This window comes from Vicugna pacos, chromosome 16, assembly GCF_048564905.1.
Source record: "Vicugna pacos chromosome 16, VicPac4, whole genome shotgun sequence".
Taxonomy (NCBI): domain Eukaryota; kingdom Metazoa; phylum Chordata; class Mammalia; order Artiodactyla; family Camelidae; genus Vicugna; species Vicugna pacos.
Genome location: NC_133002.1, coordinates 53,648,023 through 53,663,235, shown reverse-complemented (window position 1 = coordinate 53,663,235; position 15,213 = coordinate 53,648,023). Strand labels below are relative to the sequence as shown.

Here is a 15,213-nt window from a genome sequence, read left to right as displayed (position 1 = left end):
ATGTCCTGAAAACATAAATCTCCCGTCTTGACTTTCCTCTTCCATTACACTTACAAATTATGTTTTCAGTCACTCTGGGTGTACCTTAATGGGAAGAATAAATGCACTTGTTTACTTTCCTTATGATACTTTACCAATGACATAAAAACTAGCTTCTATTAATATATATCTATTTTCCTTCCAAACAGTTTTTAATCCGTCCCCCTACTCGCAAAGAAATTAGCAGGTGTTTCTTATACTACATTTGTTATCTCTTCACTGTCTTCAGTATCTAATTCTTTTTGCTTCTGGCCTCCTTGAATGTATAATTTGTTTATATATATGTATGTATATGTATATATCCTACCAAACCTACTTGACAGAGAAGCAATACACATGTAAAATGTCTAAGGTCACACTACTACTTTATGACTTCTTGGCTGATGAAAGAGAAAGTACACATGGCCAGTGACTTAGCAGTTCTTAGAAACACAAGGTAGTCATGCATTACTGTCAAGTGGCTCCCATGCATTCAGCTGTCTGCATGCACAGACATTTTAATCACATTTGACACCAGAGGCAATAGTAATAAAACTGCCATATAAAGAGACCAACCCCTCACCCCATTCTCTACCCACCCCTGTATTCACCCACAGCCTTAAAATGGAAAAAAAAAAAAAAAGAAGTTTCTTTGGAGTTGGAATCCCAGGTTACAGAATGGAGAAAAGGATGATTTCTAAAACTGTAATTTGCAAGGCAACCTACAGACTCCTCTGCCCATCAGGCTGCAGAATCATACATAGATGGAAAGGAAGTTTGCCTGGCATTGAAGGAACCAAAAAGTGACTGATTATTGGGTTGCTGGGATTTGTGCTAATGGATCATTTTGAGCAAATGAGGCCTGGTGTGTGTGACATGAGGTCTGCTCCACCCACGTAGGCTAATAATTGCAGGGAGGGCCAGATACAGAAACAGAGAGTGAAATCGTTGAGACGCTTGGAAAAGCTGTGGTTTAAAAACAAAATGAAATGAAAAAAAAAAAAAAAAAGAGGAAACTTTTGAACCAAAACAACTGAAAGCCGCCTACCAGTTTACTCCAGGCAATGCTGTGGGTAGAAGCCAGGGAACCTGAGACAGGGCACAGGTAGGTGTGAGAAGTTTCAACCTCGAACTGAGGGCAGATCTAGGACCTGGTGACCTCAGTGACCAGAGGATAAAAATAAGAGTGAATTAGAAAGAGGAAGTATCAACTGTCAAAGTTGGATTGACATGGGAAGGTGTGCCTGAGTGAAATGAATGAGACCTTGTCACTCCTACTATCCTGAGATTTTATACGGCTGTACTGGTAGTCCTCAACTGCAGGTAGTTTTGCCCTCCAGGGGACATCTGGCAATGTCTGGAGGACGCATTTCTGGTTGATGCCATTGTTATTGGCATCCAATAGGTAGAGGCCAAGGATGTTGCTAAACATCCCATAATGCACAGGACAGTTCCCCAACAATAAAGAATGATCCAGCCCAAAATATCATTAGTGCTGAGGTTGGGAAACCCTGGGCCATGTGTACTAGGGTTTTCCTCCTCACTGCTTGCTGCCTTCTGTCTCCTTCTCTGAAGTGAAATTCACTTAGAAGCATCTCCAACTGGGCACATTCTCACTTCTACACCCCTCCCTACCTCCCACCCCAGGAAGCGAAAGTGTTTCTAAGTTCAAGAGCTAGTTTACCCAGAAGAAACACAGAACTGTGATCCCAGGAATGTGGCTGACTTGCACACATACACTAGTGAAAAAAAGCAAATAGACTAGTAGACAAAAGTTGTGGATTTCCAGCTATTGTTCAAAGCCAGTCAAGAACCAGAAAGTCTTCTCTATAATCTGAACAATTTATCTCCCTAAAACCAGAAAGGAAAAGCACAAAGGTAACATTGAATCCACACTCAGTTGTCAAGTGGTTGATTTCAGGTATCTGTTTAGCTGGATCATTAGTCAGTCATCAAACCCTAACTCGACACTGACTCAGGAAAAGTCTCCTTGAGATCCCATCTTTCCCTTCCCAGCGTTCACTGACCAACAGCGGAACCAAGGGAATGATAGAAAGAAAAGCTTGTTTCTCAAACAGTTAAAACAGTGCAACCTGAGATCTTCATGATGTTGCTGATTTTTTACTTTCTACTTAGTAGATAATAAAACAGTATTCTCCCTTCTTATCAGGTAGAAGAAATTAAATACTTACATTTTTTCAAGGAGAGGTCATTTTAAGTCAGGAGGTCTTATTTTTTCACTTGTGGAGCAATTTATGAAAAGTTCTCTGTAATTTTTTTTAATTTGCATAAAGACAATGTAGGAAAAGCCACCGTAAAGTGTTAAGGATTCCTAAAAGCTCGGTGACTGTTGACCAGTAGGCTATTTCTTGACTTATGGCCTCCGATTACAAAACTCAAAATGGACCACAAGCACTACTGCTAGAGTATTAACAGAAAACATTTACACAGCAAACCAAGGCTGTTCACTGAATTAATGTACTGATATAACCCACTCTCTCCATCTTTTAAATCAAGAACACTTCAAAACATGGGCTAAGAATAGCAAAATACTCAGGATAAGGTTAGGGAAAAAAGCAAAAATTCCATGTTTAATAGGAAGTGCTTGAAATTCAGTACAAAATAACAACTGTGGAGTTCAAAGCTATACCAATTTCTTTTTGGACTTGAGTCAGACTTTTGAATTTTCAAGTGGCTTGTCATTTTCAAGCGTGCAATTAGCTAACTGCCCTAATTCCTCTTCCAAATGCCGTAACACACACTCCTGACTGTAGCTGACACCAAAAAACAGCTTCATGCACTCATGAGAATTGCTAGCATGGAGTTTATGCTGACCAGAGGATTTGTGCCTATTTGAATTACCCGACTGTTCCCAAGAAGGGCTCTTTGGTGCATCCACAAAATAAAAACAAAAGAGCCTTCCAAGCCATACGTCTGTCATAAGCTAAATAAAAACCCAGTGCCTCTTTTTACTGTCCTTCCCGAACAAGTAGGAAGCTATGTTTGATTGTCTCTGTTTTATACTAGTTCCTTTGAGTCAGACAGTATCAGCGTGTGGGTGGGCCTCCAACCTACACTGACATGCCATCAGTCTGGTCAGCTGGGCACTGAGCTCTTAAATAGGCCTGCAAGCAAAGCAAGAAGGAAGTCAAGCTGTTTTGGCACTTGGCAGTTGGTCTCCAGTGAACTTTCTTCAGTCCCCAAGACAATGAACCTATAGGAAGAGGTCATGGTGAAAAAAATGTAAGCCTGCCAGGCTTCCACTTTTTGAAGGAACTCATTTGTGAAGCCTTCTGTGGGACTAGAATGTAAGGCTTTTCTATCAGTTTTCTCTGTTGTGAATCCCCAGACAAGGCTTATATGGTCAGCACCCCCGCCCCAGGAACTCTCTAAAACCCCTAAGACAAGAAAGCCATGGGTAGGGAAAAAAGAAAAAGAAAATGGTGCTCAGTGGTCCTATTTCAAAATAAGTATGGAAAAGAAAGGTTTGTAAGAAATCTTTTTTTTTTCTTCAAGATCATAAGGAATAAATGCCTTAACTTTCTTTTCTTTTCTCTCCTCCCTCAACCCTCTGCCCCAACCCAGAGGATTAATGGTGCTCTGATGTTATTGCAAAAGAAAGACACTAGCTGGATCTCTGGGCTCTAGAATAGCCTAACTTTGGATATGATAGTGATAGCCCGTAAGTGCTTCGATTCCACCCCGCAAACCCCAATTTACTGTCAACTGACCAGCAGTGAGCAGAGGAGAGTGACTACCGAGTTGATGGCCTGGATGAAGGCGTACAGGATGGGGCAGCACCATGCTGTCATCAGATGCTTAGGTCATATGCATCCCACGGAAGGTCTCAAATACTCTGACAGATCACCTAGGCTGTCAGTAATGTACCCTTTTTCTTCTACTTCTACATTTAACTCAAAGACAGATGTAGGAAATTAAAACACAGATGCATCTTTCTCAAATTTTGAGATTAAATTGTCCATTTTCCAAGTTTGTAGTCCCTTTTCCCCACTTTCCACAAAGAGTTGGGGTTTTTTAGATGTCTTCAAGGGTCACAGACATCAATACAGGAAAAAAAAAACCCCACATGGAGGTCATTCAAAAAAGGGTCCTTTTCTGAAGATACATCTCAAAAATATAGTTTTATTCACAAGAAAATGGAGGAACAGGTATAAAAGGGAGTTATAGGCTATATCCTTCTTTCATCAGGAAATAGAAGAGGTGTTTTTAGGTAGTGATTATTTTTCCATTCTTTCCACCCAGCTCCAAATCAAACTTAAAACTGTCAGTAATTTGTTTCAAAAGTGAATAACTAAATTGCTACTGGGGTCAGGTGTGTTTCTGTATACTAATACATATGAAAAATAAAATTGCTTCCTTAAAGATCTAAGCCATTCATAAAATCCCCCCAAAAATCAATATAATTTTTTGAAGCATTAGACAACTTTTCCAACTCAGTTGACTTCACAAGAATGTTCATACTAAGGGGGTATTAAAAAATATATTGATAGTTTATGGTAGGCAAAAGACCATTGACCTGGCATCTGAAATAAGAGAGCCTATACTCTTTAAAGTCCAACCAAGGGTAAGTAAGAATGCTCATAAAATTCAGAATTAATGCCCCCCTTATATTTCCCAAACAATATTAACAGAATTCACAATTCCAAGAAACCTGGAAAATGTGTATGGCTCAAAATTTTTAAATTAATGAACTACAGTAGCTGGGACTAAAAATGAGAGAAAACAAGAGGGAAACGGTGACCTCAGAAGGGTGACCATGAAGATACTTTGTTCTGTGGGGGACAGTAGGAACAGGGTGGTTGCTATAGAAAGAGCAATAAATAGTACAAGAATCTGCAATTTCCACAGATGTGTGCATACATTAAAATTAGAAAAAATTTTATTTTTTTTCAAAGCTTTCATTTTTTAAATATCTGTAAAAAGCTTTAACACTCTTGACTCTTCAGGGGAAAGTCTAAGTAAGAGAAAAAAATTGGTCAAAGGAAAATAAAGTAATTGAACAATTTTTCAAAAAAACTGTAGAAGAAAACAGTTTTTTAAACAGGAAGCAGTTGATAACAGGTCCATAGATCACAGTTGTAAGTCAGGGGTCTCACGCCAGCTGTACAGTAGGATGATTTGAGAACATTTGAACAATTCTGATAATCAGAACCCTCCCCAGACCAATTAAGCCAGAATCTCTGAGGCTGAGGCCTCGGTGACAGTACATTCAAAAGCTCTCACATGTTCTATCAGTGAGCAACCAGAACTGAGAATCACGGGACTAAACTGGTGATTCACAACTGGCAACTTGGCTTTCTCAAATTTTTCACACCAGCCTTGTTCTTACCAAGATTTTCGGAAGTGCTCAGAATGTTGGGAAAAGGGGCGAGGTGGGAGAAAGCTTACAAAGAGGATAGTTTGAAAAGGCTTCCTTGGATAAGATCCTTTCCCATTACCACTCCTTTTTGAGAACTGTTGGTTTGAACTATCCAAGATGACTCATCCCTTTTCCTATGTGACCTTTAAACATCTGAGGATAAGGAAAACAAAAAATGAAAACTAAGCTCTTGAATCCAGAGGCAAAAATCATGAACCCATCTAAACCTGGCAGGTGTACCACGACGTCCTGCACACTCATGCAAGGAAAGCAGATGGGAGGACACATCCCAGAGGCCCAGAGGATGTACACGTTACATCCAGCAACATACTGTATGTACTACAGCCCATTGCTCCAGCCCTCTCTGGCCTTCCAGCCAAAACTAAAACAAAAACAAACAAAAAACAATGGTAGGTCAGCATCATATATCATTAGGGAAAAGTACCAGGGGTGACATGGAGCTTAAGGGCTGAGGCCTTAGTTTCACAAGCAACAGTCAGCTGCTTTGTCTCATCATGTTTCCCAATAGAAGCTTCTTCCAAAGAGCATGGAGGCCAAGGGAATGATAACCTTGAGGAAACCGGACTCTCAAACAGCCTTCAGAACTCCAGCCCCTTCCTTAGCAGCAAGTGGCCAAAATTCCTCCTCTCCAAGGATCACAGCAGGGCTTGTCACCATCTCTGATTCCCCTTCCTCTGATTCTCATCTGCTCTGCAGGTCCCCAAATAAACCACCTTGGTTCCATTTTAGCATCCTCTTTCCAGCATCACTTGCAATGATCATTAGTATCAGTCATGCTAGACATCATGCTCCCTCTGCAGATGGAAACCACTAGGTTTTCTGGAGAAAACTATCCCCTCTCCTAGTTTCCTAAGTTCCACTGGCAATTTCCATGAAAACAAAATTAACAGCCTTAGTAATGGCTCCTTCTATCTTTCTACTCCATCTTTCTTTAGATACCTTTCTCAGACCCGCAGGACTATCCATTGTACCCTTATGGGAAAGAGTGTCCAAAAATTAGCAAGTATTCTGTAAGAAGCAGCCTACAAAATCCTAGAACTACTTTGCAAGTAGCTCTTCTGGGTACCTAAATCATGCTCTGAAAATAGCGGCTGTCTTCTCATCTGAAGTAATTCTTTGCATCGTATCTACTCTCTAATCCTAATCCTCTAGTGGGTCCATCCACTTTTATCTTTATGCTCTGGTCAACATCAAATGGCTTAAAACTCTCATAAAGGAGTTTCTCACTTTTGCGACATGATGCACGATATTCCTTCTACTTGGAATACTCCTACTTCCCTTTCCCTTGGAAATACCTCACAGGGTCCCAGCTCAGGATTTATCTCCTCTGAAAACTCTGTCTAATACCTTTCCTCTGAGTTCCCCTAATACTCTATGCATATCTGCATCACTGGGCTTTCCATATGGTACTATAGTGACTGATTGGTGAAACTCTCCTCCTTGACTCTGAGCTCAGTGAAGGCAGGGACTGGGACAGAGGCATCTTTGTTGCTTCAGCATTGAGGGCACACTCCATCAGTGCTCTTGGGATGAATGTATGCATCATGGGTTGACACCAATGGAAGAGAGTCATGAGAGCGCCTCTTCTTCCCTAACACTGGCATCTGGGAGACGGGATCTCTTACCACTGTGAGGTAAAGTCAACAAACTCTTCAGAGAACTTGTCTGCGGGGAGTTGTGGTGATGGCTCCTCTACTACCTGTTTGAGCTGCTGAAAAGGCGTTCCCCACGAATCATAGGGAAACCGAAGGATGGCCAACTCAATCTAGAGGGGAGAGGAAAACAAGGAGGTGAGCTTAAATAGAGCTACTTGTTTAAACAGAGAATCCACTAGGGAACCCGTTTTGTTCCAGGAGAACCAGAAGGAAACATGATGGTGACGATCAAGTTAAATCTGGGGGGAAAATAAAATGTTCTCTCACAATTTTCCTCCAATTCCTTGTGCTAGGGATTTTCAGATAATATCTTACTAGAGACAGCCACTTAAGTCTATTTAAAACTGAGTCCTCACTAACACCCAGTGTGGCACTTAATAAAATTGTAAGCCAGCAGTATTAAACTTCAGGATATAAAGCCACTAGGCTTTCAAATGTTTAGTCTAAAAAGCAATTCTCACCCTAAGGCTTTTACAGAGCTGTATATCTGCTGCCATCTGCTGGTCCCTTGCTAGAATGGGGGAAAAAAGGGGGAAAAAAAAAAACCAACCTAGGACCAAATGACTGATCTTTTTTTGGACTTGGGTAAGGGCCACTTTGCTGTTACAAGATCACGTGTCTTCTGGGCAGGGATGTGAAGTAACTCATGGGGTTTAATCAGCTGCTGTGCCTGGGAAGAAGCCAGGACCACAGTGGGTAATTCCAGACCTTGGTGATGCACTGAAAATTTATGATCACCAAAGTTACAAATCAGGCACTAGCTGTATACCTTTAGGGCTGTGCCTGAGGAGAGTACCCTGTTCGTTATTACGTGTTTTGGCTATACCTGTACTCAACAGCCAAGACTTCTGTCATAACCGTACTCTGGGAAACTGAGCCTGTGTCCTGGTAACAAAGCTCTATCCAGGTCCACACACATCAGCACTCTTTGAGTAGCTTAAGCTTTGGCATGCCTTGATTAGAATAGTTTAATTTTAAACTATAAAGAAAACTGTCATGGGACAGTATAGTCAGATCCTCTCATTTTATAGATGAGGACAGTAAGACAGTCCATGGGACTCCATCAGTTACTCAAGGGTACACAACTACTCAGAAGCAAAATAAAGAGAATTGGGTTTTGCCTAGTCCCAGTTCACTATTTCTGCTGCACCACATTGCAAACAATTGCCACTCCAAATCTCCTGCTGTCTCAGACAAGCTTTTAGAGTGTTTGCCTCTTGGTCTCCAAGTCCACCCCATTCCAGCTTCGTATCCAGAACACCCTCCAACACCCAGGTCCACAATGATGATCATACGTTACCATGGTGATGCCTAGACTCCAAATGTCGGACTTCACACTGTATCCCTTCTGGTTGAGCTCTGGGTTTATTCTCTCAGGCTGAAAAGTAGACAGAAAAGGACAACTGAGATAACACTCTTGACTCAGTGAAGTCTCAGGTGGAGAGGTGGCACCAGCTGCCAAGTGAGTTGTTGTAAGCGGTTAGCTATGCCTCCCAGGCCAAGAAGACTTGCTAACCACAATAAACATCAGCATCTCCACGGGGTGTTCCACATTCTCCATGCACCTTTTCTTGGAGACAGTAATGGATCAAAGTCCCCCTCACACTTCAAAAGCAACTTCAGTTTTGCCTTAAGAAGAAACATGGCACACATGATAAAGCTACTCTGCCAGCCTAGGATTTTCCTTGTTTACACCGACAGTCTGGAACTCAGTAGAAAGAATCAGCAAGAATCACGGGGCTACTGTCTGGTGTGAACAGACCTCAGCAACTTTTAGCTAAACGTTGTTCAACTCCAAGCACAAGTCCATTTCCAAACAGACTATTTACAGTGGAAGTCCCTTGAGTTGAACAGTCCCAAGGTCTTTGCTCATGGCAGTCAATCTTCACAGCTGTGAGGTTCCCTAGGGACTAACCTGACTCGTTTGGGGAACTTAAATTCTCTTCTCTGTTCTGTTCTCAACAAACAAGGTAGCACTCCCCTGCAGCTCAGTGTGGGAAATTGTCTGGGCTCTATGTATTACTTACTTATTTTCTTCAAATAATATACCCCTTGATCTAATTTTTTAAGAAAAATATATGAAGCAAGGGACTAAGGATTTCAGACAGGAAATATTTAATGAAAAAGAAGGTGCAGACTATTTCTTGCCTCCGAGGCACATTTCAGTTTTCCCTCCATGTCCATCCTTTTCCTATTTCCTAGTACCATTTGTCAAAGGTTGCATTCTTAGACACCACCTCCAGCTGTCATACTTACAGCCATGTACGGTTTGCATCCTGCATCAATGGTTTTAGCTACAGAGTCGACAAGGTAGCCGCTGATTCCAAAATCGCACATCTTCACTTGGCCCAAGGTGTTGATCAGCACATTGGAAGGCTTGACATCTGTGACGGAGAACAGTCAGGAGCCCATGGTCTTAGCTGCCTTGAAAATTCACCTCTCTACCACCAGGGGGCCTGAAATCTCCATTTCTCCTTTCCCTTCCTTTCCCCACCAGGCATAGCGCAAAAGGAACTTCCATCTCTGATTCACAATTACAAACCTCTTACTGTTTTCATCTTGATTTTCTACTTCATGTTTTGCCCTTGTAGAATTGCAAGCCCATCAATGGAAAAACCTGTATCCTCTAATTTGTCATCTTCATTGACCCCATACATGTAGTAAGAACTTCAAAATTTATTAGGGAGTCAAACACCGAGTTCCACGGGCAGATAGTCTCTATTATATTAGGTGAATAAGTTCTAGAGATCTGCAGTCCAATACTGTCCCTAATGAGTAATACTAATATCGTACCCTTAAAAACTTGTCATGAGGGCAGAGTTCATGTTAAGTGTTCTCATGACAATAAAACAATTTTTAAAAAAGAACCATTCATAATGATCTATAGCACATTTAGTGGAATGAAAGGGCAGACTGTGACATAACAACATACCAAATATGATCAAAGCAACCAATTTTGATGGGTATTTCTGCAAGTGTGTCAGAGGTCACAAGGTGTAACTTATCATAAACCTAGATATTCCAGATAGTGAGGCAGGTCACAGAACATACATGTGGATAAAGAGGTTTTAGTCTCTAGTTCTTTAAATGAAACCTTCAGTCTGGAAAGATATAACACACGCCCAAGTGGATGAACCACTGTTACCTCTGACTAATGGATTAGAAATTACAGTTAATTTTTTCCCTCATGACACTTTTCACAAAGGACAAGTAATCAAAAGGAGAAAAGCTGTTCTAAAACTTTAAAAACTATCCCTTTTAATTTTTACCTTAAACTGAATGGCAGATACACAAATTTCATTTTATTATTTTTTATACTTTATAAACATTCTCTACTATGAACGAAACATTTAATACTGTTGAAATAAGCCCTTAAAAATCAATTCCACATTTGTGGGTAATCCACATTCTCCTTCCTATCTGGATTCCTTCCCATTTTCTTCTTCTCCTCTTCCTCCTTCATATTTTTCCCATGTTTAATAGTAACAATTACTACTAATAATAACAGTCACAATAGGCATGCTTTTTGAGGCACCTTACATTATTTTCAGGCTCAGAGAGTGTAAGAATTATCAGATCACAACACCCTATTAGCTATCAGTTCATTCTACAGATTTTTTTTTCAGAGACCTGATTTAACATATCTCTTCCAAGAAGCTTTCCTTGACTCTAGTCAGCCACAGCTAATCATTTCCTTGTCTTTTATTCTACTTATACTATTTCCATAGTTGGCACTTTCATATTTCTAATGTCGTTTTTTTCCTCATGTGTTTGTTGTGTATTTGTCTTACCTCCCTGTCAAGAATCCCTATGTAGTATTTTGATAAGAATATATTTTCTTCTCAGATAACCTGTCAGGGTATCTATTACAGTGTTGTGTAAATATAGTGCTATATAAACACAGTGCTGTATAAATGCTGAAAAATGAGTATAAAGAATAAATGGATGGATGAAGGCATGGAAGAAAGATGGAAGAATGGATATGTGGGTGGGTGGGTGGGTGGATGGATGGATGAAGAGATAACAGGTCAACAGAAAGGGAGAACAGGAAGGAGGGAGAGGAGGAAGAGAGATATATACCAGTGTTTTCATCTTATCCTGACTCCTGCTGTCTGAAAGAGCTGTGCTTTATACCAGAACTTTTCACACCTTAGTGTACACAACAATTACCTGGGGGTCTTGTTAAAATGCAGATTCTGATTCAGTTGGTCTTGGGACACACGATTCTGCTTGTCTAACAAGCTCCCAGGTGACAGCCAATGCAACATGAATTTTCATCCTACTCTCTGAAGTTCTCAGTGGGTAATCCCACAGCTTTACCTCATAACAGGTATTTTATATTCAGTGTAGGTCTATTACAAAGCCCACATCTTCTGGTGTCCTCAGACAAGATAAAGAACAGCTGCTTATATGATTTGCTATCCAGTCCCAACCCCTCAGTTCTCTTCTCTGACTCAATTCCAGGCATTGGAGGAGAAAACAGAACTCAGGTAAAGGAAATGAACTTTATAAAAGGAACAGCCAAGGCAGCTCCGTGGATGCTTACCTCGATGAATGACAGAGAGCTTACTGTGTAAATGTTCTAATGCTTTTACAATCTGCAAGAGAAACACAAGATAGGTTTATTTCCCCCGTCAGTGGAAAGAAACTGAATGTTAAGTATATCCAGGTTTATTATCCCTGGCTTAAGGTCACAGGTGAGGTATTTTCTCAAATAAAGGTGTTCCTATCCAAGAAAGAACACAGAAAGTCATACAAACTGGACTCCTCCCAACAGAGAGGACGATATCCCATAGCAAAGACCAAGTCTCACTCATACATCTTATTTCTCATGTGGTCTCCAGTGTTTTTTCTCTTTCCACCGTCCTGAGCCTCACAGCCATGAAGGGAGCAGCCCTTCATTCCATTTCCTTTTCTTCTGCTTCTTCCTAAGCCTATCAGTCCTAAGAAAACATTTAAATATCTACAAGTGAAAATCAAAATAAACTAATATCAGAATGTAGACACCAGGAATGTGATCATAACAAATGAATGTAATGCTGAGAAGCACTTTAACTGAGAGTTTTCCAAATTGAGTCAGTTGTAGAATCTTCTGCATAATGTTCAGAAAGAAAAGTATTCATTTGTCCTTCCACAGATGCACGCATGCATTCAACAGACATGTACTGAATGGGAGCTATGGTCCAAGTAATGAGGGTATAAGGACACATAAGGCCTGGACTCCTCACATTCTCCTTGGAGTAGGGTTCATGATGTACTCACAGAAACTGCTATTTTCCCTAAGATGTCCTCTGGAATTGTTTGGCCTTTATCGATCACTTGTTTGTAGAATTTGTCTAGGGACGTATCCATGAGCTCCATGCAGATCCAGACATCACCCTGGAGATCATTGGGTTCAGAGATGGTTAGAAAGGATGGAAAAGGGTAAAGGAGGAAGCAGTTAACATCTGTCAGGAAGAAGTGACCATTTCTTGCTTGAGTTTTGGGAGTAAAGGTACAGTTCCCCTCAAGATCCCCAAGGAATTTATAAACAGGCAAGATTATCTCCAAAGAGCAAGCTAGCGAACAACCAAGCAGAACTCGCCTGTGATCACCCAACTCCTTAATGTAAAACTAGGATCTAAATACTAACAGCCGCAGGCAGTGGAGTCCCAGAAATCCAGGCCTTTGCTGTTCCTGCCCTCTGGGAGTTCAGTCCAGATACCTACTCCATGTCTGACTTCCCACACTGACCACTGGCAATAGTCTATCCCAAGTCTGGTTTTAAGAGGGAGGTGAAGCATGAGAAAGTGAAAAGCAGAGGTAGACGTAGCGCTGTAGGGTCCACAAGGCTACCTGAAGCTCAGCAAGGGGCCCAAAGACCAGCGTATTTTGGATTTTAAGGAGTCCATCCGAATCAGTGTACGGACAACTGACAGAGAAACCAATCTGCCAAAATAGGCAAACCAAAACAGAAAGCAGAAAGGGAGCCTCAGCATCTTAAGAAGGCTAAATACATTTGAAAACACCGCGGTCTCAAGCCAGCTTTGCACCAGTGTGTGTCATCATTTCACAAGTAGGAAGCTCTCTGCAGGAGGCATGCCAAATGAGAAAGAGCGCCGGGACTGTGTATGGCCCGTATGTGATCAGGGAAGCTTCTCTGTAAGTTATCGCTCTCCTTGGACTCTGAAGGGAAGCATCACCTACCTCACGGAAGAGTGCGCCGTAAAAGGTGACCGTAAAAGGACAGTCCACGGTCCTCATGGAAATATCCAGATCCATCAGTAGCCTTTTCTGCTCCTGGCTATTTACTGTGGCCCGGATCCGCTGAAGAGGAATGCATGGAAAGTGTATGGTTACTGCTCTGAGGATGAGCCCATTAATAAGGCATGGACCTTACAGATACCCATCTTGAAAATAGTACCACCATTCACAGCACAACTTCTAGTAACAACCTTTCAAATATCTACACTAAGTGATTAGCTATTTGTAACCAACTAAGGAAGAATATTATTCATCTGATTTCCCGAATAATCCCCAGTAAGAAGCAAATTGATAATATATTTTGGAGGGTATGCAAATGTTTGGGAATGACTTTCCGAGTTACAAAAGCAGTCCGATTTATTACGTGGGTTTTGCGCAAACAGACCAGAGTGCTAATTGCTTTCTGGCTGATTTGGGGTCCTATAGAAAAAGCCAAAGCCCCTCTTTGTGAACAAGTAAGAATGTTTGGACTACACAGCAACTGTCAGAGAATTGATGCAGGAAAGGAAAGAGAAAGAATCAAACAAATGGAGAAACCATTCATTCCTGTCCCAGCGCTTCTGAGGAGAAACCTGTCACACCAGCAAATGTAGCCTTACAGAAACATGATCATGTCATTAAGTGATGGGACAATATAATATCCCTAGGCTTTCACATTTTTTACCTACTTAGGAAAAAGTTTACAGAAGAACAAACTGAAAAATCTACATAGTAAGGGAAAGGTATTTCCATTCTCGGAAAACAAAGGAATCCAAGTAACCTGACCATCCACGTTCCTAACAATGGCCTAATTATATTAATTCATCTGGAGATGGGCATTCTCCAAGGTCCTTCCAACCTCCTACTCAAGAAATATGCAATGATTCCAAATTTTTTTATAGCTCAAAAACTATGCAAACTTGCTCAAGATAATTTAACGCTCTCATTTTCCACAAATGGAGACAATTTTCTCCCTCAATTCTGGTTTCCTGATTTTCAGGGACTATTTTTTAAAAGCAACAGAATAAAGATTAAAAGAGATTTAGATACAAAAAAACAAATGCAATATTTGAGCTTTTGTTTGGATTCTGATTTGAAAAAGCAACAAGTGAAAAAACAGCAACTTAGAAATAATCAAGGTCATTTTAATTTGGACCTGGTATTATATGACCTTAAGGAAGTACTGCTAATTCTTTTATGTGTGATGATGACACGGTGGCTGCATAAAAAATTAAAAGGAGAGGGTCAGGTGTATCAGTATAAAGAAAAAATACATGCAACTCATACCAGCAAAGCATTTTTCACATATTTGGAGGGAAACAGTGTTCCCTACAAATAAGCTTTTCCATTTCACCCCATCAAAGATTGTTTTGCTTGTATGAAAAGAGCTGATGTGCAGTTGAGATGGACGAAGGTATACAGCAGAGAACAGAAAACGTCTGGGGAGTGTGCACGCTACCTTCACCGCCATGATCTGCTCGCTGGGCACGTGCCGCATCTTCTCCACCACCCCGTAGGCACCTCGCCCCAGTTCCACTATGGGCTCCAGGTCATCCGCCTTCACCTCAAAGTTCTGTCAGAGAGACAAGTAATAATGCAATGTGAAAAAGGGGAATAAGCTGGACATAGACCACCTCGTCCTCTCTCTGGCTTCTCCCAGCGTTATAAGGGTCGATTCTAGTTCAGAAGGTTCTGATCTAGAAGCTTTCCAAGCCGCCACCGAAAGCAAGATGTGCTGGGAGATGTTTAGGCTCCCACAGCGTGCCCCCTGCTTGTCACAGGCAGTGCGGAGATCCATCTCCAACTCAGATTCCAGACTGCTTCGTGAAAGCTATCTAGACATGCGGTTCTTTGGCCCTGCCCCCTTAATTACATGTGTAATCCATTTGCTGACTGGTGGTAACCAGATCTGTGCTT

At 41.2% G+C, this 15,213-nt stretch overlaps 1 protein-coding gene and 1 long non-coding RNA gene across 4 annotated transcripts in view; one reads left to right on the top strand and one right to left on the bottom strand.

The window, feature by feature from the left end:
* LOC116283705 (uncharacterized) overlaps nucleotides 1-15,213 on the top strand; it is a 151,675-nt gene that overhangs the window by 35,792 nt on the left and 100,670 nt on the right. The window lies entirely within an intron of this gene.
* Nucleotides 1-15,213, bottom strand: part of MAP2K6 (mitogen-activated protein kinase kinase 6) — a 116,594-nt gene that overhangs the window by 17,465 nt on the left and 83,916 nt on the right. For both annotated transcript variants that reach the window (XM_072939483.1, XM_072939484.1), the window contains exons 4-10: nucleotides 14,756-14,869; nucleotides 13,261-13,380; nucleotides 12,337-12,453; nucleotides 11,621-11,672; nucleotides 9,331-9,458; nucleotides 8,375-8,452; nucleotides 7,045-7,184 (exon numbers count right to left, since the gene is read on the bottom strand). In XM_072939483.1, the coding sequence (XP_072795584.1) occupies nucleotides 7,045-7,184; nucleotides 8,375-8,452; nucleotides 9,331-9,458; nucleotides 11,621-11,672; nucleotides 12,337-12,453; nucleotides 13,261-13,380; nucleotides 14,756-14,869 (749 nt within the window). The remainder of the gene's footprint in view (nucleotides 1-7,044; nucleotides 7,185-8,374; nucleotides 8,453-9,330; nucleotides 9,459-11,620; nucleotides 11,673-12,336; nucleotides 12,454-13,260; nucleotides 13,381-14,755; nucleotides 14,870-15,213) is intronic.